The sequence below is a fragment of the Miniopterus natalensis genome, chromosome 19 (genome assembly GCF_054644295.1).
Source record: "Miniopterus natalensis isolate mMinNat1 chromosome 19, mMinNat1.hap1, whole genome shotgun sequence".
NCBI lineage: Eukaryota > Metazoa > Chordata > Mammalia > Chiroptera > Miniopteridae > Miniopterus > Miniopterus natalensis.
This window is the reverse complement of record NC_142099.1, coordinates 33,414,065-33,436,410: the sequence shown is the minus strand read 5'-3', so window position 1 is coordinate 33,436,410 and position 22,346 is coordinate 33,414,065. Positions and strand designations below refer to the sequence as shown.

The following is a 22,346-nucleotide window of genomic DNA, read 5'->3' as shown; positions in this document are numbered from 1 at the left end:
ACAATTTAGAAACAAAACTGGGACCACCAAGGCCTAGGACCTCCAGACCCTTTCATGGATCATAACACTGCTTTGTAGTGGTCTCTCTGTCCAGGAGCTGGTTTGTGGGAGATGTGTCCTCTCTATGCTTCTCACAGAAGGCTGACCATTCTCCCCAGGCCGCCTCATCTTTGACAACCTGAAGAAATCCATTGCGTACACCCTGACCAGCAACATCCCCGAGATCACCCCCTTCCTGCTGTTCATCATCCTCAGCATCCCCCTGCCGCTGGGCACCATAACGATCCTCTGCATCGACCTGGGCACTGACATGGTGAGGCCAACCTGGGACCCAGCTTGTGGAACTCCTGTGAAATGGACGGAGTAGTAGGAAGAATCTGTGTCCAGGGAGAGGGACAGAACTCGAGTTACTTCTGGGTTTTCTTCTGAACTTTGTGTCCCCTGTTACTCCCACCCTCCATTCTCCAGCTCCCGGCTATCTCCTTGGCTTATGAGACAGCTGAAAGTGACATCATGAAGAGGGCTCCACGGAATCCACAGACTGATAATCTGGTGAACCAACGTCTCATCAGCATGGCCTATGGACAGATTGGTGCGGCCAGAATGAGGGGGGAAGGGAGTGGGGAGTGGTTGCACCTGTCTAGCCATTGGAGCCATCTCAGTTTGAAAGTCAGGAAGAAATTTTCTTAACAACAAACTGTGTTAGGCCCTGGGAACACACAGAACCATCAATCTGTGATCTGCCCTTAACCTAAAGTCCAGACAGGAAGGAACAAACACACATAAGATGATAGCATCTTTCCAAATAATGAGCACAGACAAGAGGATAAAAGCAAACAGGCTCACCAATCATAAGGATTGTCAGAGGCCTTGTGGAGGAAACAGGACTTAAACTTGATGTTGAAAGAGAGGGCTTAGATTATCCAATGCATGGTTAAGTGTCGGGAACAAGAGGAGAGGAGAAATTTACATGGTTTGGTTTTTGAAGAGTGAGTAAATCAGTTTATTCCTGATAAAGGAGTAGTGAAAACTAAGGCTATAAGCAACTGGGCCAGCTTTGAAATACATCTGAAAGCCATTAAACAAACTCCTTTGTTCTTGAGTTGCCAGGTGCAGTAGGTTGTTTCAGGGAGTAGAAAGAGGGATGGACAGCAAAGAGATTGAGGACAGGGGAGACCATCCCAATATCTGGAAGAGGAAACACATAGAAGAAGTACAGATTTAGGAGCCAGACCCATGTTTGAATTCCAGTTTCACCACTTACTACCTGCATGACCCTGGACAATGACTGAATCATTTTTGTGCTTCATTTTTTCCACTTATGAGATGTAAATAATAGTTTAGGCTTGTTGTGAGGACCAGTGTCCATGGGTACCTACACAGTGCACAGCTCTGTAGTTAGTAGGCTATTGCTGTGGTCCAGGCATGGGGAATAGAGATTTTAATTAAGGGAGAGACAAGGGCCTGATGGGAGAGAGGAAAGTAGAAGAGAGGGCTTGGTGAGTATTCTAGTGTCAGAGGAAGTGGAGAGGAGGAGTCCAGCACTCATTGGGGAGAGGGAAGAAATCCCCTCTAAGATCCTTTCCAATTTTAAGATTACATGATTGAAAGATGACTCTGGGTTAGAGCTTAGAAACACACATCAGGGCTTGGAGGCCAGTCCTACAGAAATGATGGGATCAGATCATTGCTGGAAGAATCTTCAGCATTACAGCTCCACACACACCAACCTAGCTACAAGCACATCCCAGTCACCACCCCTCCCAAGGTCTGCCTTTTGAAGTCTTTCTCTGAACCAGGTTCCCTGTTCTGTGACTCTACCACTCACAGGGATGATTCAGGCTCTGGCTGGATTCTTTACCTACTTTGTGATTCTGGCTGAAAATGGTTTTAAGCCTTTTGATCTGCTGGGCATCCGCATAGACTGGGAAAATCGATACATCAATGATCTGGAGGACAGCTATGGACAGCAATGGGTGAGTAAAAGGGGTAGGGTAGTAGATAGTGACTAGTAAGAGTGAAGAAGTGACAGAGTCCTGGCTGGTATGGCTCAGTTGGTTGAGCATTGTCCTGTGAACCAAAAGGTTGCCAGTTTGACTCCCAGTCAGGGCACATGCCCAGGCATGCAGGAGGCAGCCGATCAATGTTTTGATGTTTCACTCTCACACCGTTTCCCTCTCTCTCCCCCTCCCTCCCTTCCTCTCTCTTTAAGAATCAATAAAAATCCCGGCCTGGCGTGGCTCAGCGGTTGAGCGGCGACCTGGGATCTAGGCGATCGGGGTTCAATTCCCGGTCAAGGCACATGCCCGGGTTTCGGGCTCGATCAATGACCTCTCATCATTGATGTTTCTATCTCTCTCTCTCCCTCTCCTTTCCTCTCTCTGAAATCAATAAAGATATATTTAAAATTAAAAAAAAAAGAATCAATAAAAACTCTTAAGTAGCAAATTTTTGAAGAGTAGGAGAATAGAGGAAGTAGATAGAGTCAATGCCTTATCTCCAGTCCTATATGAGCATCCTAACATTTGGCCTCAATCTCCAATCATGTCAGCAAATATTCTTCCCTTTGTTTACAATGACTTCCTTTGTGTTCATTCCTACTGTCTATTTGTCTGTCCTTACCTTCCTGTATCTTTTGGCTTCCTGGAAGTCGTCTTTGTCATGTCAACTTTTGGGGTCTGGTTTCTGTTTTTCTACTTTCTAACCATCATTACCCAGAAATGAGTGCTGGGTCCTCTCTCTCCTGTTATACTCCCTCCCTCCATGGCAGTTCAAATAATATAATTTCAAGTCCAAAAACCTGTTTTCTTTGTATATCTTTTCTTCGTCATTCTAAACTTTTTTTTTAATTTTAGAGGGAGAGGAGGGAAGAGGGAGAGAGAGAGAGAGAGAGAGAGAAACATCGATTTGTTGTTCTACTTATTTATGCATTCATTGGTTGATTCTTGCATGTGCCCTGACAGGATGGAACCCGCAACCTTGGTGTACTGGGATGATGCTCTAACCAACTGAGCTCCCCAGCCAGGACTCATTCTAAACTTTTTAACCCAAAAGATTCCTCTCTGTAATAGTCTTTCCTAACACTCAAGATGACTGAGGCACAAACTGAAGCCCTCTAACCAACATTATGTGCTTAAGAATTTTAGTATGTTTTTTGTATTTGTGACTACTTCTGTCCCAAGTTCTAAGACAGTGGGAGATGTGACACCAGTTATTACTAGAATCTTAGTACCGTAGAGGACACATAGGCTACTATCATCATTCTATAAATGAGGAGACTGAGTTTGGAAAGATTTAGTGACTTGCTCAAAGTCCCATGTTGAGTACTAGAAGAGTTGGACTAGAATTCTGGATTGATTCCTGCCTGGCACTTTCCAACTTCACCATAGTACCTCCAACCAAATGAATTGCAGGTTTCTAAAAAGTATGTTAAAATCTGGGGTGTTGAGCCTTAGCCTGTTTTGCTCAGTGGTTAGAGCATCGGTCTGAGGAATGATGGGTCCTGGGTTCAATTCCAGCCAAGGGGACGTACCTCAGTTGCAAGCTCAATTCCCTGCCCTGGTTGGGGCCTGTGTGGGAGGCAAACAAATCGATTTGTCTCTCTCACATCGATGTTTCTCTCTCTCTCCCTTCTACTCTCTGAAAAGCAATGGAAAAATATATCCTCAGGTAAGGATTAAAAAAAAATCTGGGGTGTTGAAAAGATGCCCCTCAAACACACTTGACTTATACTAGCTGAGCCTCATGAGGTTATCAGATGTCAATGTTCCCAGCTGCCAGTACTGCTCCAGGGTCTCAATCTTCAACTCAAGCCCTTGTTAGTTTTATATCTTGACACCATCTCCTTGCTGCCAAGGTGCAGCTTGACATATATTCATCTATAATAAATTAAAGGTAATGAAAATTAATTTGAAGTAATATCAAATCGCATCAACTATACCTTGAGGTATTGCAAAACAGTTTGAGAATAATTGCCCGGAAGCATCAACTCCATAAAGGCAGGGTCTATATCTCTCCCACAGCTGTGACTTTCAGATAACTGAGTACAGCGCTGTCCACCCTGGAAGTACTCTACGGACTAGTAGAAGCAAGGATAGCTCCTTACCTTTTAAATATCTCTCACCAGTAATTCCACTGATCACCACTCATTCACTCATTTAGCAAATCTTTCTTGAGTATCTTCTATGTACCAGGCATTGCTTTGGCCCTAGGGACATGGTAATGAACAAAAATGACCAAGCTACTGCTCCTGTGGAGCATATGTTCTAGTTAGGGACAGGGGGTCAGAGGGGGAAACAGAGAATAACCAAATATAGAACATATTGGGTCAGGTGATGTTGGAATTGAGATATTAGAGTCAGTGAAATGGAAGGGTAGAGATAACGGTCAGAGAAAAAGCAATGTTTGACATTAAAATTACAAAGAAATTCTAGCTATTGAAAAGGACACTATCTGGAGTTTAACCATGGGAACAAGCAGCCCAGGCGGGGAGTGGAGGACAATGCTGCTGGAGGAGGCGTGAACCCATGGTATTGGAAGGATCATCGACATAGATATTTAACTCTCCAGAAAGGAGAACAGTAGCATTGTTAGAGCGGCAATGAGTCAGTAGCTAAAGCCTTCAGGTGATGATGGGAGTAACTCAGTTATCAGCAGCTGTGCAGGGAAAGGTAATGGTGGTGAGATCTGATGCTCACTAAGGAGCTGATCTTTCTAAGTTCCATACATGGCTCATTAATGTTCAGCCTTTGTTTTCTAAATCATTTAAGACTATATTTCTCTCCAAGTACAACTTTGACCACATTCCATGATATGTAGCATCTCATGACTGTTCATTCCTATGTAGCTTCAAACTCTTTGTTCAATCTGCAAGTTATTTATAAACATGCTGTTACCAGTCTCATTTAGATGCACCCCTTCCATGTTCCCATAGCCCTTTGTGATCTCTCTCTTGTAACTCACCTATTGTACTCACCTATTGTAAAGTGTGACTAAAAGGATGAATGAATGGAGGGACGCTGCCTCCTATCTGGTACCACCCTCAGGCATTCCTTTCCCCTCTGAGCTCAGATTCCCCTCTGGCCCCCCCTTCCTTACTGACTGATTTCCTCTGACTCTTCTTTTCTCTTGAAGTCCACCTTCTTCTCTTACACCACCCTTCTTGTTAACTTAGTACTGAGCCAAACTACGTGCCATTCACTGAACTAAGCATAGGGAGGGGACGCAAAGATAAGTAGGACATGGTTTATGACGATTTCAGTTAGGTAAGGGAAACAAACGACTCATATACTATGACATGAAAAGTGCAAAGAGATTGATGAGCAAAGAGCTGTGGGAGCCTAAAGACCTAACAGCCTTGGGGTCTGGGAGGGCAGCAGAGGGAAGAAGCTTTTGGGGTGTGTCTGGATCCCTTCTGACGCTGCCCACCTTCCCCCAGACCTATGAGCAGCGCAAGGTGGTGGAGTTCACCTGCCAGACGGCCTTCTTTGTCAGCATCGTGGTGGTGCAGTGGGCCGACCTCATCATCTGCAAGACCCGCCGCAACTCGGTCTTCCAGCAGGGCATGAAGTGAGCGCCTCCCAAGGGTCCCAGTGCTCCCCCAAATCTGCACCCAGGGCGAGACCACTGTCCCTACCTGTCCTTCCCTGTCTCCAACACTCTGAAACATGTTTCCCCAGAAACAAGGTCCTAATATGTGGCATCCTAGAGGAGACATTACTGGCTGCTTTTCTGTCCTACACTCCAGGCATGGACTTGGCCATGCGAATGTACCCACTCAAGTAAGTAAGGGAGGGGTGCAAGTAGGGGGATCTCAGTGCCCAGGGAATATGTGCCTGACCAGGGAAGGCCCCACTGGGGCCACCTGGGTAAACAGGGTACACTCAATGCTGTGCGAAGAACTGCCTGCGCTCTGACAAATGCTTCTTATTTAGAGAGGGATTAGGGACTGTGCCAAGTGATCAAAGCCCCCTAGGCATGCAAATTTGCAGACTTCCCACAACTTCCAGAGTGGCATCTTTTTTTTACGATGATGTGTGTTTTGTTGTCCAAGGATACATATGCTCAGAGCTGAAGTAATCATAAAATTAACCCAATATGCATGGCTAATTCTACTGTACTTATGCAAATATGTTTGAATGTGCATCTGTGTGAATGGGCATCCTGAAAGTCTTATTGTTTGGTACCTTGTTTTGTTCATTCCCATGTTTTTGTTTTTGTTTTTCACATTAGTATATGCTTGCAAAAAAATTCTAGTTAAAATTTTTGCAGAGAAAAAAGCAAAACTCCCATTGCACTCCACTCCCACTCACCTCCCCGCCTGCATAGGTAACCTCTGTTAATGAGTTAGTGTGTATTCTTCCTGCTCATTTCCTCTGCACTTACATACTTTGCTCACTCTCTGTCTCTTGCAGTGTTTTACACCATGCTTTGTGTAATGTAAGTGCTCAATTAATGTTTAATAAAAGAGACTGTCATTTCCCTTAGATACTGACAATCCCAGTATCAGTATACTGAATTTCTTTTTTAATTTTAAAATTATAGTTGGCATACAATATTATATTAGTTTCAGGTGTACAACATAGTGATTCAACACTTACATACCTTACAAAGCGATCACCACAGCAAGTTTAGTAACCATCTGTCGCTGTACGTAGTTACCCAGGTTTGAATTTCAACTCTACAGTGTATTATTCGGGTACTTTGGACAACTTCTTAGCCATTGTAAGCCCCAGCTTCATCTGCTAAGTCTCAATAATCCCAACCAGGCAGGTTGTTGTGAGAATCAAATGTAGACATACATATAATGCACCGAGCCTGGGACTTGGGGCATGTGGTGCTTTGTTGAAGGGAACGCTGTCATTGTTGCTACTAGTGCCAATGTGTGAGTAACAGTAAGTGCAGCTGAGCATCACCTCTTCTCCCAAACATTCTGCAAGTATATAGAACTCATCACCCAATGTTGAGATGATTTATTTTGTGTGTTTCTCTACCCTCTTTTCCTTGATTGCCTGAGCTCCTTGAGATCAAAGACCATATATCATCATTTTTATTTCCCCAGGACCTAACGCAAACACAGAGTAGACATATGACAATTGTTGTTGAATGAATGGGTGACTGATGTCCATAACTGTTTATATCTCTGTGTGTGTGTGTGTGTGTGTGTGTGTGTGTGTGTGTCTATGGAAGGAACCTTGGCTTAGGCTTTTGCTGTCCAGTATGGTAACCACTATCCTTATGAAACTATTGAGCTCTTGAGACATGGCTAGTGAGATGAAGAAACTAAATTTGTAATTTTATTTAGTTTTAGTAAATTTAAAGTTAAAAACTAAAGCAGTGTCAAATATTTTTCTATTAAATAAAATTCTACTGTTTTGGGTGGACTATATTTTCATTTAACCATTGAAAATTCAGTGTCTGACTTCACTGAATTTCGAAGATTTAGGATTAAAAGAACAAGAAAATATCTCATTAATAACATTGATATCAATTATATTTTGAAATGATAACACTTAGGATATGCTGGGTTAAGTAAAATATATTACTAAAATTAATTGTTTTTTACTTATTTTAATGTGGCTGCTAGAAAAATATTAAGTTTCACATGTGGCTCGTAGCACATTTTACTCAGACGGCACTGGCCTAGGCCATCTCTCTGGCATCCAAGAGAACAAATGTGGTTCTGCTTCAACCCCTCCCCAGAGCTCATCTTCCTGGTCTCTAATTATAAAAGAGGTTCGGAAAGAAAAAACTTTTTCCCACCATTGCAATACGGAGGAGTGTGTACATTCCCTGGAAAAATATTCCCACACGTCTAGTCTCAGATAGACCTCTCCTGCTTGGACAACCTCCCGTTGGTGGGTACAAGGCCTAGAGTACCCAGAAGGCCAAGGGGGCCTCCCTTAGCAACTCCATAAGCTGGTGGATAATCCCCATGAGCACCGCCTATGCCTCTGACGTGGTATTTATCTCTCCTCATGCATTCCCAGATTCTGCCCTCCTCAGAGGTGGGGATCAACCCTACACTCAATGCCCACACACTGTTCTCTGCATCTGCCCTTCTCTGGCCCCTCTGGCCCCAGCCACACTGACTAACTCTTACTTTCTACAGGATATTATGGTGGCTCTGTGCCACTCCCTACAGCCTTCTCATCTTTGTCTATGATGAAATGAGAAAATTGGCCATTCGTCATCATCCTGGCGGTGAGGCTCCTTGCATCCCACTCTGACTGAGTGGTCACCAGCCTCCTAACTAGTTTTCCCATCCCACCTGGTTCCTTCAGACCCATTGCCCTTCTTCCCTCCTCACTGCTTGGGCTGTGCACAGACCCCAGTTCTTCAGTCCTTGATTCTACCGTCCTGCTCCTCCCAGCTCTCGGTGCCCTGCATTCCACCCTCAGGCCTCTCACCCGGTCCTTGCTTACCCTTCTGGTCATCCCTTCGTGCTCCCATGGCCTTTCCCAGTTCAATCTGGTCTCTTCTCTCCCACAGGCTGGGTGGAAAGGGAGACCTACTACTAAACTCAGAAGAGGAAGAGCTTCACATGACGTGGGAGTGTCCTGAGAGCCCGGTGGGGCATTAGAGATTATGAGTTTGGCACAACATCTGAGTTGGGACAGAAAAATGCTGGGATGAATCACCTTGAATGAGAGGGAGACAATCCTGGGTCTGGGCTGATGGCACCATGGGTAGGAGATGGAATGGGTTGAGGGTAATGAAGTCCAGTCTGCCTCTGACTGGAGCCCAGCAGGGAGGGGCCTTGTCCTGTTGAATCAGTAACCAGTCTAGAGAGTAAATGTTTACAACATCTCTCACCTGCTGGATGTGTTGCATCTGATTTTGGGAGAGTGGAGATTACTGTGATGCTCTCATTCTGGATCTTCAAGGCAGCCAGGCAGGGAAAGGCAGGGACCACATTCGAGGCTGGGAGGGGATCAGAATCAAGCATTGTTGCCCCTTGATGGCTATCCCAATCTTAAAGCAACTCTCTCACCCAATGGAGAGCAAGGACAGGACAAGTCAGGCTGGAATCAGAGCAATGGGAGAGGGAGAGAAAAGAACAGCAGAGCCACACACTGCAGAGGGGACCACAGCACCCACATTCAGTGCGGCAGGCAGGCTCATCCAGCCCCCACTTTAGCTCCTCAGATCAGCTTATAGAATCAGAGTTTTAGTGCTAGAAGAGACCTTATTTCATCAATGAAGAACCTGAGGTCAGAGAGGTTGAATGACTTGGGAAAGGTCACACGGTGAGTGGCCAATGTGGGGCTGAGGAAGGCACTGGTAACCCTGCCCTCCACCCGCTGTGGTGGTCAGGTCATCTCTACCCCATCCCACCCCTGAACCCTTTCTTTCTGCTGTGCCTTGAAACAGGCAGAGACAGCGCTTTCTGCATCCCTGCAGCCTTTCCTTTAGCACCCAGCTGCCCCATGCCCCAGACTCCACAAGGGGTGATGGACATTCCCAAAAACCTGGTCTCTGAGCCTAAGCCCACGGGCTTTGCTGCGTCTCTGGTGGGTGAGGAGTCCCCAGGGAGCCTTTCTCTCTTGCCCAGCTCTTCCTTCCTCTTCGCCCATTCACTGGCTTTGCTCTGTGAGTCGGTCCACTTTGCCCTCTGGGTCAGTTCATTCTCAGGCTCCTTTTAGAGGAGAGGGTTGGCTGTGTCCCAAAGCATACTGAGCAAGAGAGAACTGCTAAGGAAAGCTGGGGGAAATCATAGACTGTCACCAAAAACAAAGTAAACGTGTTTAGTGACTTCATACTATGCCCGCAGTGGGACAAGGGCCTTATACCACCCATTAATTCATTCAATAAATATATTCTTGCCACTCCACCCCGTTTGATAGATGAGAAAGCCAAGGTCTTTCAGATTCCAAAACTTGTACCCTTCACCACTTTCCAGACTAGTTTTACAATGATGGCTGGGCCAGAAATATACAAATACAATAAAATGAACAAAAAATAGGGTGGTGATGGAAGAAGGGTCACGGGCAGGTCTGGATGGGAGACCAAAGAGAAGGGCATTGTAAGGTATAGTCAGCCACTGTTCCCCTACACCCACCCCTTCAGAGGTCTCCCCACCCATGCTCCCCTCCCTCCAATGCAAGGTCTCCTAGGGACAGAGCTATATCAGTCTGGGGTCCTTCCCCCAGCTGCTGACACGGCTGAACCAGACCCTGGGAGATGGAGGGGCCAGGGGGTGTGTGAATGAGGTACGGAGGGGCCAGCTCCTCAGGTTTCAGGAGCAAGAGCTTCGGGTGTCTGGTGGGTTAAAAATACAGAGGCCCCAACTCAGGGTCATTTGATACCAGTGGCTGAGCCTGCTGAGTCCAAGGGCCTGAAAGAAGGGGCCCAAAGGGAAGGGACTGAGTAGAAAGAGAGCAAAGCATTAGAGAGCCAAGGTGGGGTGGTGCAGCTACAGGAAAGCATAGGGTGGCACTGAAGAGCCAAGGGCAAAGAGGGAAGGAGCAGGATGGGGCGAAAAGTCTGGTAGCTGCAGGAGAAATGAAGAAATGGAGAAGCCTGGGCCACCATTTAATCCCATTTCACACCCTTGGGGGTACAGAGGGTCAGATTCATCATGGACAAGTCTGATGTTCCAATGTCCCTGTCCAAATGTTTCCCCTCCCCCAGAGTGCAGCAGATGTGAGAAATCAGGGCTGGACGTCATCTAAGTCATCTACTTCCGGCGGGTCTGCCCATCTGTCCCACTGTCTGCTCGGTGTGGGACTGTGAGCACATTCGTCCCTCTCCTGTGAGCCCAGGAGATGGGTCCCGAGGTCTTCAGCTCCAACACGCCCTGCCTAGGCTAGCTCTGGCCCCTCCTGCCCGGTGACAGCTATCCCTCTTGGACTCACCCCTGCCACGGTGCCGAGATTGTGTGTGTCCTGCCTGCCTCAGCCGTGCAAGGTCTGCCCCACGGGGGTGTGGAAAAGTTACTCTATCAGAATCTCATGCCACTGCCTGAGGGCAAAAGAAACACGGTCACTCCAAAATCCCAGCTATGTCAGGGTGGGGCCGGGGGTTTCTGACTTTGATCCAGCCCCTCCTCGATCTCCCTCATGCCTCATTTTACCTGTGAATGGTAAGAGCCCTGAAGGGCTACGAAGAAGGTCCTTCCTTCCCAGGTACACAGAGCTGAACTCATCCGCTTGGCCCTCACCCCCAAGATGGGCTCCAGAAAGTTAGAGCCTCTCCCTCCCAACTCGGGTTGGCCCTCAGGCGCACAGGATTCATCCACATCCCTGGCTCAGTGCACACAGCCCACCTCTTCATGATTTCCTGGTGGTAATTTCCCCCCCCCAGTGTTTATACCTGCTCTTGTAAAAGACATAGTAATGAATGGCTGCTTTCCGCTGCTCTCCTTGGAACCACTCAGCCTGGGACCCTCCCTCTCCGCTGTGCCCAGAAAACCCGGGCCCATAGGATCAGAGTCCCCAGCACAGGCAGGAGGCCGCACCCAAGGGCTGTCTCCGCGCGTCGTGGGCAGAGGAATCCCGAATGCCCATCTCTCCAGGATGGATGTGGCCAGCAGGCCTGGCCCACGCCCGCCCTTCCCCTGCCTTCCCAAGTTAGGAGTGTTGAGTGCAGCAAAGGAAACCAGCTGGAACCGAGCCAGGGCTCCGGTGCTGGACCTGGCTCCATCTTTTATTCAGAGAATGACCTCATCCTTGGTCCTGGTTCTTAAAAGGGAAGTGCAGGGGGTCCCTTTCCTGCGGCCTGGGTCGCATTTTTATTGCCCCCTCTTCTCTACCGGATAAAAGAAGCAGACTTCACCCAGAAGGAATTCCAGGTTTTAGGACTTAAGAGTTGATATTGCGTCTGTCCCTTCTCTCCTGTGTCATGAATTTACCCTCTGACCCAGAGTATCTCCCTCTTTACCCCCCATTCCTTCTCTCTGAGTCCCCTTGCCCTCACTTCTCCTAATTACCCCAACTCGCCCCTCCACCAGCCCCAGTTTCATTTACCTTCGACTCATCTGGTCTTATTTTTAGCTCCAGCTTTTTCCTTTCTTAATATGGTGCTGAGCTCTCAGGCTGGTGTGGGGACAGGGGCTGGAGCCCTGGACATTGTGGGGAGGGGAGAGGGAGAGGTCTCCGGGAGCCTGGGGGAGAGGGGCAGGAGGTGGGAGGGTTCCAGTCTCATGGAGCTGTCCTGGTCTCGGAAGGTTACCCCTCTCTCCTGCCAATTTTGAAAACATATTTAGACAGGACCAGGTGGGGCTGAGGAGTGCCAATCTCAGGGGCAGCTCGGGTTCCCTCCCCGCCCCCGCTCCTGTTCCTCCTCCTGACCCTTTTTCTCTTGGCTCTGTTAACAGTGTCTCCAGGACCCAGCAGTGTCCTCTGTCCACTGCCCTAGGCTGTCCCGACCCCACCCTCACTGTGAGCCCCTGACTCAGGATTCAGGACCCAGGGGCCCCTCCCCACCCCAGCGAACCTCTTCTGGACCAGGACAGACAACCCAGGTCTCGCTACCTCCATGCGCGCTGCAGACAGGATGAGGGCCAGAGCTGTGCCGGGCCTTCGGCGGGCGCTGCTGTTGCTGCTGGTGCTGGGGGCGCCTGAGGCAGGGGTGCAGGCGGAGGACGGGCTGGACTTCCCCGAGTACGACGGAGTGGACCGTGTGGTCAACGTCAACGCAAAGAACTACAAGAACGTGTTCAAGAAGTACGAGGTGCTGGCACTGCTCTACCACGAGCCCCCGGAGGACGACAAGGCCTCGCAGAGACAATTTGAGATGGAGGAGCTGACCCTGGAGGTGAGTGCTGGGCTCTGCAGGTCTGCAGAGCACACCTAGCCCCTCTCTGCCACTCCCCCATCCTACAACCCCAGGTAGGCCTTTCGGGGTGGGATCTGGGGCCAGAAGGACCCAAATGGCATGTAGCCTCAGCCAAATGAGAAACAGAGGTTTGGGGACGCACAAGGACCAGTGGAGTCAGGCAATTTGTGGGGAGAGGGGGACTGTGAGGAGTGTCTCCTCCATGCTACAGGAGGCTGGTAGGACTAGGTTTAGCTAGAACTGAGGGGCTCTTAGAAAGGGGTAGAAAAGGAAAAGAGGTTCTTCAGGGGAAAGGAAGAACTGCGATGCAGAGGACTGCACCCCCAATCTATATTCCTAGCCAGGGCAGCACCCCAAAGAGATCTAAACTGAGTATAAATTTAAATGCTGTTAACACCTTGCATGTCCTTTATTTCATGGCTAACGGTTTACTAGAGACCACCACGCCTCCCACGTGTCTCCCAGTCCCTCTCTCTCCCTCCACTCCCTTACTCCCCATCTGCCCCTTTGGATCAAGCTGGATATTCTGATGGGAAGATTATTGTGGCTGTAGGAGGCTTCAGAATGCCTTCCCCAACTTCTCTCCTCAGCCCCCTCACCCCCAAGCTGATCTCAAGCCCAAGGGGGAGAGAGGCTATTATAACAAGAGAAACACCTGAGTTTGGGGATGCAAACACATGCTCCTCCAGGAGCGGGCACGTGTGCCCGGCGCCTTGTCCAAGCTTCAGCAGCCCCTTCTCTGTCTTGCCGTACAGATAGGCCCCAGCTCCCCCAGAGCTTGGAGTATTTCAGGGCAGGATACCAGGACCGCGAGCCCTCATTTCTGTGTGCCCCTGCCAGGTGCTGGAACCTGCCATCTGATTAATGAGCTGAGTATTTTTATCCTGAGTGCTCAGCATCCGTGGCCATCCTCCTGCCAACTGCCTCCCTTCCTGTTCTCCTGAAACGGCAGGAGCTGAGTCTGTGTTAGGTGGGCTTAAGCCGAAGGCCACACCCAAGGCAGAGCACATCAGGGCTGGGAGTCTGGCTGTCAGGCTGAGGGACAGCCACCTGGGGGGTGACTGTCCACAGCCTCAGGACAGGCTGAGGTGGAGGGGAAAGTTCACCTGGATGAGGGGGGCCCAGCTCATGTTCCTCTAGTCTCTGGTTCTCTCCCGCTGAGGGTAACGAGTGCTGGCCACAGTGACTCTCCTCTCAGCTGTCAGGCGTTTTCTACTCATCAGTAAGGTGACCAGCCCTCCCCCCACCCTCCTGCTCTCCAAAATTCTTCCCATTGTGGGTCACTTGTGAGAATCCCAGGGACATCACCCCATACTTGGCATGGCCTTTGATGAAGATGGAGTGCATGGGCTCAGCCCTGAGCGAGGGAAGGGCCCTGGTTTCTCTAAAGTCAGGCTCCTCAGCATTCCTGAGGAAACAGGAATATCATGTAATAAGCACATTGCAAGCAAGCAATAAGTGTTCAGGCATTAAAACTGAGCTAAGGAACAAAAGGATGGGTTTCAGGAAAGGGGAGGTATTCTGGATCCTTGCATAGCATCAAGGTCAACTCTTCAACTCCCTGCAAACCAAATAACCAGGTTTGGAGCATGAGACGGGGCATAGGGGTTCCTAACAACTCCAGGGGCTGACTTCATCCTAACCCTCCTTGCAGTTAGCAGCCCAGGTCCTAGAAGACAAGGGTGTTGGCTTCGGGATGGTGGACTCTGAGAAGGATACAGCTGTAGCCAAGAAACTAGGTAAGGGCAGGGTGGGAGCACTAGGAGGGGAGGTGGCAGGTGCGACTGGACAGGCGGCCCTCCCATGGGCTGGGAACTCCACCAGGCCTATTCTGAAAGGGGGAGAAAACACTGAGATTGGAAGGGTTATGGCTGAGGGTCCTGGCCTCTTTTTTTCCTCATAGAGACCCATGCTCAACTCCCAGAAAAAGGTGGACATGGCCTTCTTTATATGTTTTTCAGATATCTAAAACACGGGGCTAGGTGCTGGAGGAAAGGGGAAGCAGGAAACTCAGGTGGGGCTGGACCGGCCTCGGCAAACGCCTCTTCCCACCCCTCCCCCTCCAGCCCGTGGCTAAGTGTCACAGCACAGGCCACCAGGGGGCAACACAGGACTGAGACTGGACACTGGATACTGATGGGGGGGCGGGGTAGTGAGTGATTAAGTCATCTAGTAACAGCAGAGGGTTAAAGGGCTGAACTGGCAACTGGCCACTGGAGTTCTCAGAGGAGGTGACATGAATCTCTCTCTAGTATGGCAAACAGAGAAAGGAGAAATCGTCCTACATACTCCCCTAACACCCCTGCCTGATGCCAGCTTCTCCCTGGAGATGGGCCCAGGGGTGTAGGGCTAAGGGGCATGGGGGTGGGTGAGGCTGGGGAAGCGGAGGGGGAGAATGTGGGGTCCAGGGGGATTATAAAATGGGCTGTCGCCCTGGATTTGGACTCTTGGCTCCGTGGGAAGGTTGGGGTCATGGCTCATGTCTGGCCTGCTCCCCAGGACTAACTGAAGAGGACAGCATCTACGTGTTCAAGGGAGATGAGGTCATTGAGTATGACGGGGAGCTTGCTGCTGACACCCTGGTGGAGTTTCTGCTCGATGTGAGGATTCATTACCCTGGACCTAATGGCCCTGCTTTAAGGCTTCATGCCTGTCCTCGACCAACCCCAACCTTACACACACACACACACACACATACACACACACACACACACACACACACACACACACACACATCAGCCCTCTTCTCCCTCGCTCCTCTCCCTGCTTCCACCAGTGAGGACAGAAACTCACTCTCTTCCTTCGATGTCCCTGCTCTTCCAGGTCCTAGAGGACCCTGTGGAATTGATTGAGGGTGAACGAGAGCTGCAGGCGTTTGAGAACATCGAGGATGACAACAAACTCATTGGCTACTTCAAGAACAAAGACTCAGAGCGTGGGTAACCCTCAGACTCCACGGTTCCCCTCCCTGGGTCTCCCACTTAACCCACTTCACGGCCCCTGTCTCCTAACTCCTCTTGCCACAGTCATCTCCACCACCTGCTCTGATCTCCTGCACTTGGGGGGTCCCCAGAGGGGCACCTCCAGCATTCCTCTCCCCCCCACACACATGTTTTAACCACTCTCAGAGGGTTAGAGGGGTGGGTCTCAACTAGGGGAGACAGACAGACAGACGGGAGCGGGCTCCTTGGCACACCTGCTCTGCCAGAGACTGACTCTGCATCCCCCTTCAGATTACAAGGCTTATGAGGACGCCGCAGAGGAGTTCCATCCGTACATCCCCTTCTTCGCCACCTTCGACAGCAAGGTTCTCCACCCAGAACATATTGGGTCTCCCTCACCATCCTCAGCCCTCCAACCCCTCTCCCAGCATCTACGGGACTTATTCCCTCCCTACACACCACACTCCCACCTCCACTCAGGCCTCTCCACCCCAAAGATTTTAGACTATCTAACCCACTCCTCTCATGTCCAACTGAGGCCCAGAAAAGTGAAGACACTTGTCCAGTGTCACAGTGGCAGCCTCACTCCCTTCCTCACACTGCTCCCCCATCATAAGGCTTCTCATCATAATCCTGCATCCCCTGCTCCACCCCCACCCCCAAAGGTGGCAAAGAAGCTGACCCTGAAGATGAACGAGATTGACTTCTATGAAGCCTTCATGGAAGAGCCTGTGACAATCCCAGACAAGCCCAACAGCAAAGAGGAGATCGTCAGCTTCGTGGAGGAGCATAAGAGGTAGGGGCAGGGGCAAACCTGGGAGCAGGGCTGGAGCACCCGCCCTGGACGTGGGCCGGGGAATCTCGGCCAACCAGGAGGCTGCTCTCACCTCGCGATAACCCACTCTGGGTGCCAGTGCTCGTGGTACGCAGACCCTTTTCCACAATATTTTGCACCCTGACCAGCCCTGAGCCCTAACACGTCAAAGGTTCTCCATAAATGTGTACTGTGGATTGTGATGAGTCTTGAGTGCCTGTAGTCTGCCAGGAGTTGAGAGGTGCTTTCTATCTCTGTTATTATATTTAATCCTTAACAACCTGAAGTAAAGAGGCTCCACAGGCAATAAGTGCCAGAGCTGACTTCCAACCCAGATCTGGCCTGTGGTGTTTCCCGTAGGCTACCCTCCGCCAGCGGTACTCAACAGGGTGGAGGGATTGGCGGAGAACTTCGCCCTCCAGGGGATATTTGGCAATGTCCTGAGAGATCTTTGGTTGGGGGGAATGCTGCTGGTGTTTACTGGGTAGAGGCCAGGGATGTTGCTAACCCTCCTGCAGTGCACAGAACAGCCCCCACAACAGAGCGTTACCTGGCCCCAAAAGCCAATAGTGTTGAGGTTGAGAAGCCTTGCCTTAAACTCAACACAGTTCTCTTCTTTCACAGTACTTCACAGCTGGAAATACCCTCTCAGTGCAAACCACACTCCCTCTCTCCCTCTAGATCACGGTCCCCTTCATCAGGGCAGGCATGCGTTTGCTTTGTTTAATCGTACACACACTTAGCATAGGGCTCAGAACATCTCAGACACCCAAATTTATTGAATGAGTAAGTGAATGAATGAATGAGTGAATGAATGAATGAATGCATGAATGAACGAATGAGCAAATGAATACTCCAATGCCCAGTTCTTACCGTCCTCATGAAAGTATCTCTTGCAGCCCCCTTGCCCACCTCCATTCTCCCACCTGTTTAAACTGTGCGCTGATCTGAGCCTGGTGCTCAGAGCTTAGACTTTGCCAGGTGTCTCTGTCCTGGGCTACATGCTGTCTGTGCCCTAGGCATGGCCCACAGGCAGCCTCGGCTAGGGGGACCCTCTGGGGGGGCCCTTCTCACCCACTGAGGAGTGACTCTCTGTTCTAGATCGACCCTGAGGAAACTGAAGCCTGAGAGTATGTATGAGACCTGGGTGAGTAGCCCTAGACAGGGCCAGGCCCTGGGGGAGCAAAGGCGGACGCAGAGCCAAGTCCTAGAAACACCCCCCCACCCACACACACACTGCTCCTCATGCCTCGCTTGTAGGAAAGACACCAGCAAAGGTTGGGGGGGGGGGTTTGTTCTGAAGATCGTGTCACATATAAATTGATGAAGATGACAAGTTCTGGGGCTGAAGGGTTTGCCAGAGGAAGTCTGGGGCCCTAGAGCTGAACGGGGCAGTGTCATTTGGAAAAGGAAATGGGAGTTCCTACTCCCGTTGCTGTGGGAGTTCCTACCACAAGACTACACCTGATCCAGAAGCTGAATTTCCATAAAATTCAGGAACAAGGAAGATCTAGGGTCTGTCCTGGGCTCTCTGACTTCAGGCGACAGCTAAGGCCCTCCTCCTTTCCCCACACAGGAGGACGACCTGGATGGAATCCATATCGTGGCCTTTGCAGAGGAGGCTGACCCCGGTGAGGGAGGAAGATGGAGGAATTGGGGGAGCTGGTGAAAGGAGGAGTCAGGGGTGTTTGCTAGGGTATCTGCTTCCCTGAGGAGGCAGTCCTGGGAGAGTAAAAGTGGCCTGGGGCTAGACTTGTGAAGCTGTGGGAGGTGAGGGAAGAGATCTGTACTCTGTGTTCTCGATGTCCCTTTTCTCTCCACCCCACCTCATACTTCTTGCTTGTGTTCCCTCCAAGACGGCTATGAGTTCTTAGAGACTCTCAAGGCTGTGGCCCAAGATAACACTGAAAACCCTGATCTTAGCATCATCTGGATTGACCCTGATGACTTTCCCCTGGTAAGAGGCACCGCTCAGGCACAGCTGTCCTAAGGGCCTAGACTATGGCATGTTGTGAAAGGAGCTTGTTCCTGCCCTATCTCCTAGCTGGAGGCCCTGGGAGATTACACCTGCTGCATGCTCAAGGACACTGTGGCCATGGGGAGAGCCTGAGAAAAGGGGGCAGGATCATAAGCGAGCCACATGGGACATCACCCACATGACTCCCAGAGCAGAAGCTGAGCAGGGAATCATGCCCAGGGTTGACTCCTTCTAGAGAAAGCCAGAATTTGGGGGAGCAGATGAACACGTTAACCCTGCACGTGGATGTACACAGTCATCGAATCAAAGCACAGAGATTCCCTGTTTCAGGGGATGGCTTTTTTCCCAGCTTAATCCCCAACACCCAACCCTCATTGTTGAAAGACTAACTGAATGAACAAGCAGAAATGTGAGGAAATTGGCAATTACCAGGTATAAATAACTACCTTAGTTTAGAGATGTAGAAACTGAGGGCCAGAAACAAATGACTTGCACAAAGTCACAGGGTCACCCAGTAGCAGAGCCAGGATCAAAACAGGGGTTTCCTATCTAGTTTTTCTTGGGAAGGAGAAGTCAATGTCCCCAGCTGGTCTTCCTGACACTCTCCCTTGGGGATTTCTACCCTTTAACTGCTTAGCTCCACCTATCCCCTGGGGCCCTGCAGCTGGACCCTCCCCATCTGCCCTGGGTTCAGTGTTCTCTACCCCGGTGCTCACCCTCACACCCAGTGTCCCTCAACTCCATTAAGTTGCCCCCTGTGGTCTCTCCACAGCTGGTTCCCTACTGGGAGAAGACCTTTGATATCGACCTGTCAGCCCCGCAAATAGGAGTCGTCAATGTGACTGATGTAAGTTCCCCTCCCTCCCCCCTGGTTGACCCCCAGCTCTGCTTCCCAGAGTAGCTGGCTCTCCTCTGCTCTGCTGAGGTGCTGAGTCAGAACCAGACCTGCCCGGCCAACCCTGCCCTGCACGTGGCTGCTTCCACCTGTTAGAATTGGCTGCTCCTCCTTCAAGGCCCAGTTCCAACACTCTCTTCTCCATGAAGTCTTTCCAGATCTCCCACTTGGAATCATTTCTTCCTTAGCACTCTCAGAACCCTCTGGGCATTGAAAACATGACTTTCATATGGCTATTTTTGTATCATGTGTGTCTCTTCCAGTAGACTTTGAGCTTTAAAAAAAAAAAAAAATTATATATATGTTTTTATTGATTTCAGGCAGAGGAAGGGATAGAGAGAGATAAAAACATCAATGATGAGAGAGGGTCATTGATTGGCTGCCTCCTGCACAACCCCTGCCGGGGATTGAGCCACAACTAGGGCATGTGCCCTGACCAGAATCGAACCTTGATCTCCTGGATCCTAGGTCAATGTGCAACCACTAAGCCACACCAGCCAGGCGATTGGGGCTTTTTGAGGGCAGAAATCTCATTCACACACGACAGGTGCTTTGGTAACGTTTGCTGAGTCGAACTGATAAGCCACTGCCTTTGCTTTCATATAACTCTCAGTCTAACTAGGGAGGCAGGCGTTCCATTAACTACCGAGCCAGATCTGATCAACTCTCTAATAAAGATACAAATAAAGTGCTAGGAAGGCGGAGAAATCAAAGTGATTCTTGCTTAAGAGAATCGGAGAAGGGTCTAAAAGGAGTGGCATTCCAAGGGGAGATTTTACAATGGAGAGGAGTTCTCCAAGTGAAAATTATGAGAAGTCACTTCCAAACCGATGGAAAAGTTAGTGCAAAAGGTCAAAGTAGGAAAATGAATATCAGGATCAGAAAAAGGCAAATAGTTTTCTGTGGCTTGAGAGTCTAGAGATCTCTGAGGCGCTGGGAAAGCAGGTTATAAAAAGCCTTGAATGCCGAAGAGTTTCTGCCTTTCTTCTCCAGGCCATGGAGAGCCACCAGTGGTTTTGCGTCAGGGGCGTGATAGCGAGGTCTGTTTTAGGAAGCTCAGCCTGCCAAGGGCATGGCAGAAAGACGGAAGGGAGAAGACCCATTTGCCCATCCAGCAGTTCTTTCTACTCCTACTGTCACCGTTCTAGCCTAGACCTTTTTCCCTGGCCACTGGCACAGGAAGAGAGGGGACCAGATGATGTAGGGAAGGCCGGACAGAGCCCACTGAGTAGGGGGACAGCCCAGAGACCTCAGTGAGGCCTAGCTCCGGGCCTGTGTCTGTGCCCGTCCAGGCTGACAGCATATGGATGGAGATGGACGACGAGGAGGACCTGCCCTCGGCCGAGGAGCTGGAGGACTGGCTGGAGGACGTGCTGGAGGGCGAGATCAACACAGAGGACGATGATGACGACGACGACGACGACGACGATGACGATGATGATGATGACGATGACTAGCTGCTATGACAACCATCCCTGTGCCCCACATGCTCTCCTCAGGCTCCCTCCCGCCTTCCCTGAAGTCCTCCAGGGATACTAGGTCATCTTCTGCCATAGGGCCCCATGGGGTCTATATGCTGAGTGCTGGGACCCTGGCCCCCCTCACCTGCTGAGGAAAGGAGCTACTTTTCCCTACAAAACAGCCCAGCTATCTCTGACTTCCGTCTCCTGTCCCACAGTGTCCTGTATCTATCCACTGCTCCCCAAACTCTTTCTTGTAATTTTTCCTCTTGCCATATCTCTGGGCCCCGGTCTCTCTTCCGTTCCCGCCATCTGTGCACACTCTTCCCTCACTCTCTCAAATCCTATATCCTCGTGACTGTCCTCTCCCTGGCCAAGAGGAAGGGAGGGCACTGTGTTTGGGGCTGTATCTCAGCAATCTTTTGTTAATGTATTTGGGTCAAACAAGAAGCCTCAATAAAAGATCTGGGGCAGCTGAGCAAGTGTCTGCTGGTAAGGTCTCACCCCTGTGGCAGGAGGGAGCCAGCCACAGGGGGTAGGTTAGGTGTGAGTGCCTTTTAAGGGGCTGCCATGTGGGGGTGGGGGGAGGTTGGGCTCCCTCGGGCAGTTGTCCCAGAGGGGCTTGGATTATTTATCTGCTGCTAGTCAACAAGCCTTTTCTGAACACATGGTGTTCGTCCAGCACTGCTGTGAGGCTCTGGGAGAACAGAGTGCTGGCCCGCCTGATTAACCTGACTGGGAAGTCAAGACAAGCACACTAAACAAGTGAAGAAAAATACAAAGCAATATGTAATTAAGTGCTTGTGAATTGCTTGATAGCACCCTCCCTGCAGCTCTTATTTGAATGTCAAGACTGAGCCCAAACAGCATTTCTTGTTGAGGCCTTTCCAGAGGTGGCCCTTTCTGCAGTTCCCGCCTCTGGGCTCACACTGCACCTTCTCTATACACCTCTGTTCTCTAATCAGCAGTTCTATCCTAGCTCTTCTTTTTCATGTCTGTCTGCCCCCACTAGACTGTGTGCCCCTTGAAGGCAGGAACCCAGAACCCAGGCCTTTTGTCTGTGTCCACAGGGCCTGGCACCCAAAAAGTAGTCCCTAGTAAGTATTGGTTAAAAGAAGGAACGAATGAGTGGAATGGGCTTAGAGAGATCAGAGTGGGCTTTGACGGCTTCATAAAGGAGGTGAATAGCTTTCTAGGCCTTAACTAAACAATGGGATTTGATTAGGGGCCAAGGAGTTGGGGAGGAGACATTTTAGCCAGTGGAAATGTCAAAAGCACCAGAAAAATCTGTGTGTCCTTTTAGAGACACAGAGGAGACCAGAAAGTCAAAAAGAGAAGCTTAAGTGGTGGCTGTGATATGAAGTGGGCATGACAACCTAGATTGTAGAGGTGTCTGAATTTAATCCTGTGAGCTGGGGAGGAAGGGCAAAATTGAATCTGGCAGTGATGAGCAGGATGGATCCAGGGAGGCGACATGTCA

General features: G+C 50.0%; 2 protein-coding genes across 2 annotated transcripts in view; both read left to right on the top strand.

Annotated features, from left to right (window-relative positions):
* ATP1A4 (ATPase Na+/K+ transporting subunit alpha 4) overlaps positions 1-8,519 on the top strand; it is a 30,091-nt gene extending 21,572 nt beyond the window's left edge. Inside the window, exons 16-22 of the mRNA XM_016214717.2 lie at positions 159-313; positions 469-592; positions 1,831-1,976; positions 5,438-5,568; positions 5,679-5,780; positions 8,111-8,202; positions 8,491-8,519. Of these exons, the coding sequence (XP_016070203.2) occupies positions 159-313; positions 469-592; positions 1,831-1,976; positions 5,438-5,568; positions 5,679-5,780; positions 8,111-8,202; positions 8,491-8,519 (779 nt within the window). The remainder of the gene's footprint in view (positions 1-158; positions 314-468; positions 593-1,830; positions 1,977-5,437; positions 5,569-5,678; positions 5,781-8,110; positions 8,203-8,490) is intronic.
* Positions 8,520-12,477: 3,958 nt separating this feature from the next.
* Positions 12,478-21,393, top strand: CASQ1 (calsequestrin 1). The gene is made up of 11 exons (XM_016215650.2): positions 12,478-12,756; positions 14,432-14,516; positions 15,277-15,377; positions 15,601-15,712; positions 16,011-16,084; positions 16,385-16,515; positions 17,635-17,680; positions 18,110-18,164; positions 18,390-18,490; positions 19,284-19,358; positions 20,699-21,393. The coding sequence occupies exons 1-11, from the start codon at positions 12,478-12,480 to the stop codon at positions 20,861-20,863; spliced, it is 1,224 nt and encodes a 407-aa protein (XP_016071136.2). The 3' UTR covers positions 20,864-21,393.
* The last annotated feature ends 953 nt before the right edge of the window (positions 21,394-22,346 follow it).

What these genes read in the sequence shown, in the direction of transcription:
- CASQ1 (XM_016215650.2), top strand. Translation starts at nt 12,478, where the DNA reads ATGCGCGCTGCAGACAGGATGAGGGCCAGAGCTGTGCCGGGCCTTCGG. An exon ending in TCGCCACCTTCGACAGCAAG is followed by an intron (nt 16,085 to 16,384) that starts GTTCTCCACCCA and finishes CCACCCCCAAAG; the next exon opens with GTGGCAAAGAAGCTGACCCT. An exon ending in TTCGTGGAGGAGCATAAGAG is followed by an intron (nt 16,516 to 17,634) that starts GTAGGGGCAGGG and finishes TCTCTGTTCTAG; the next exon opens with ATCGACCCTGAGGAAACTGA.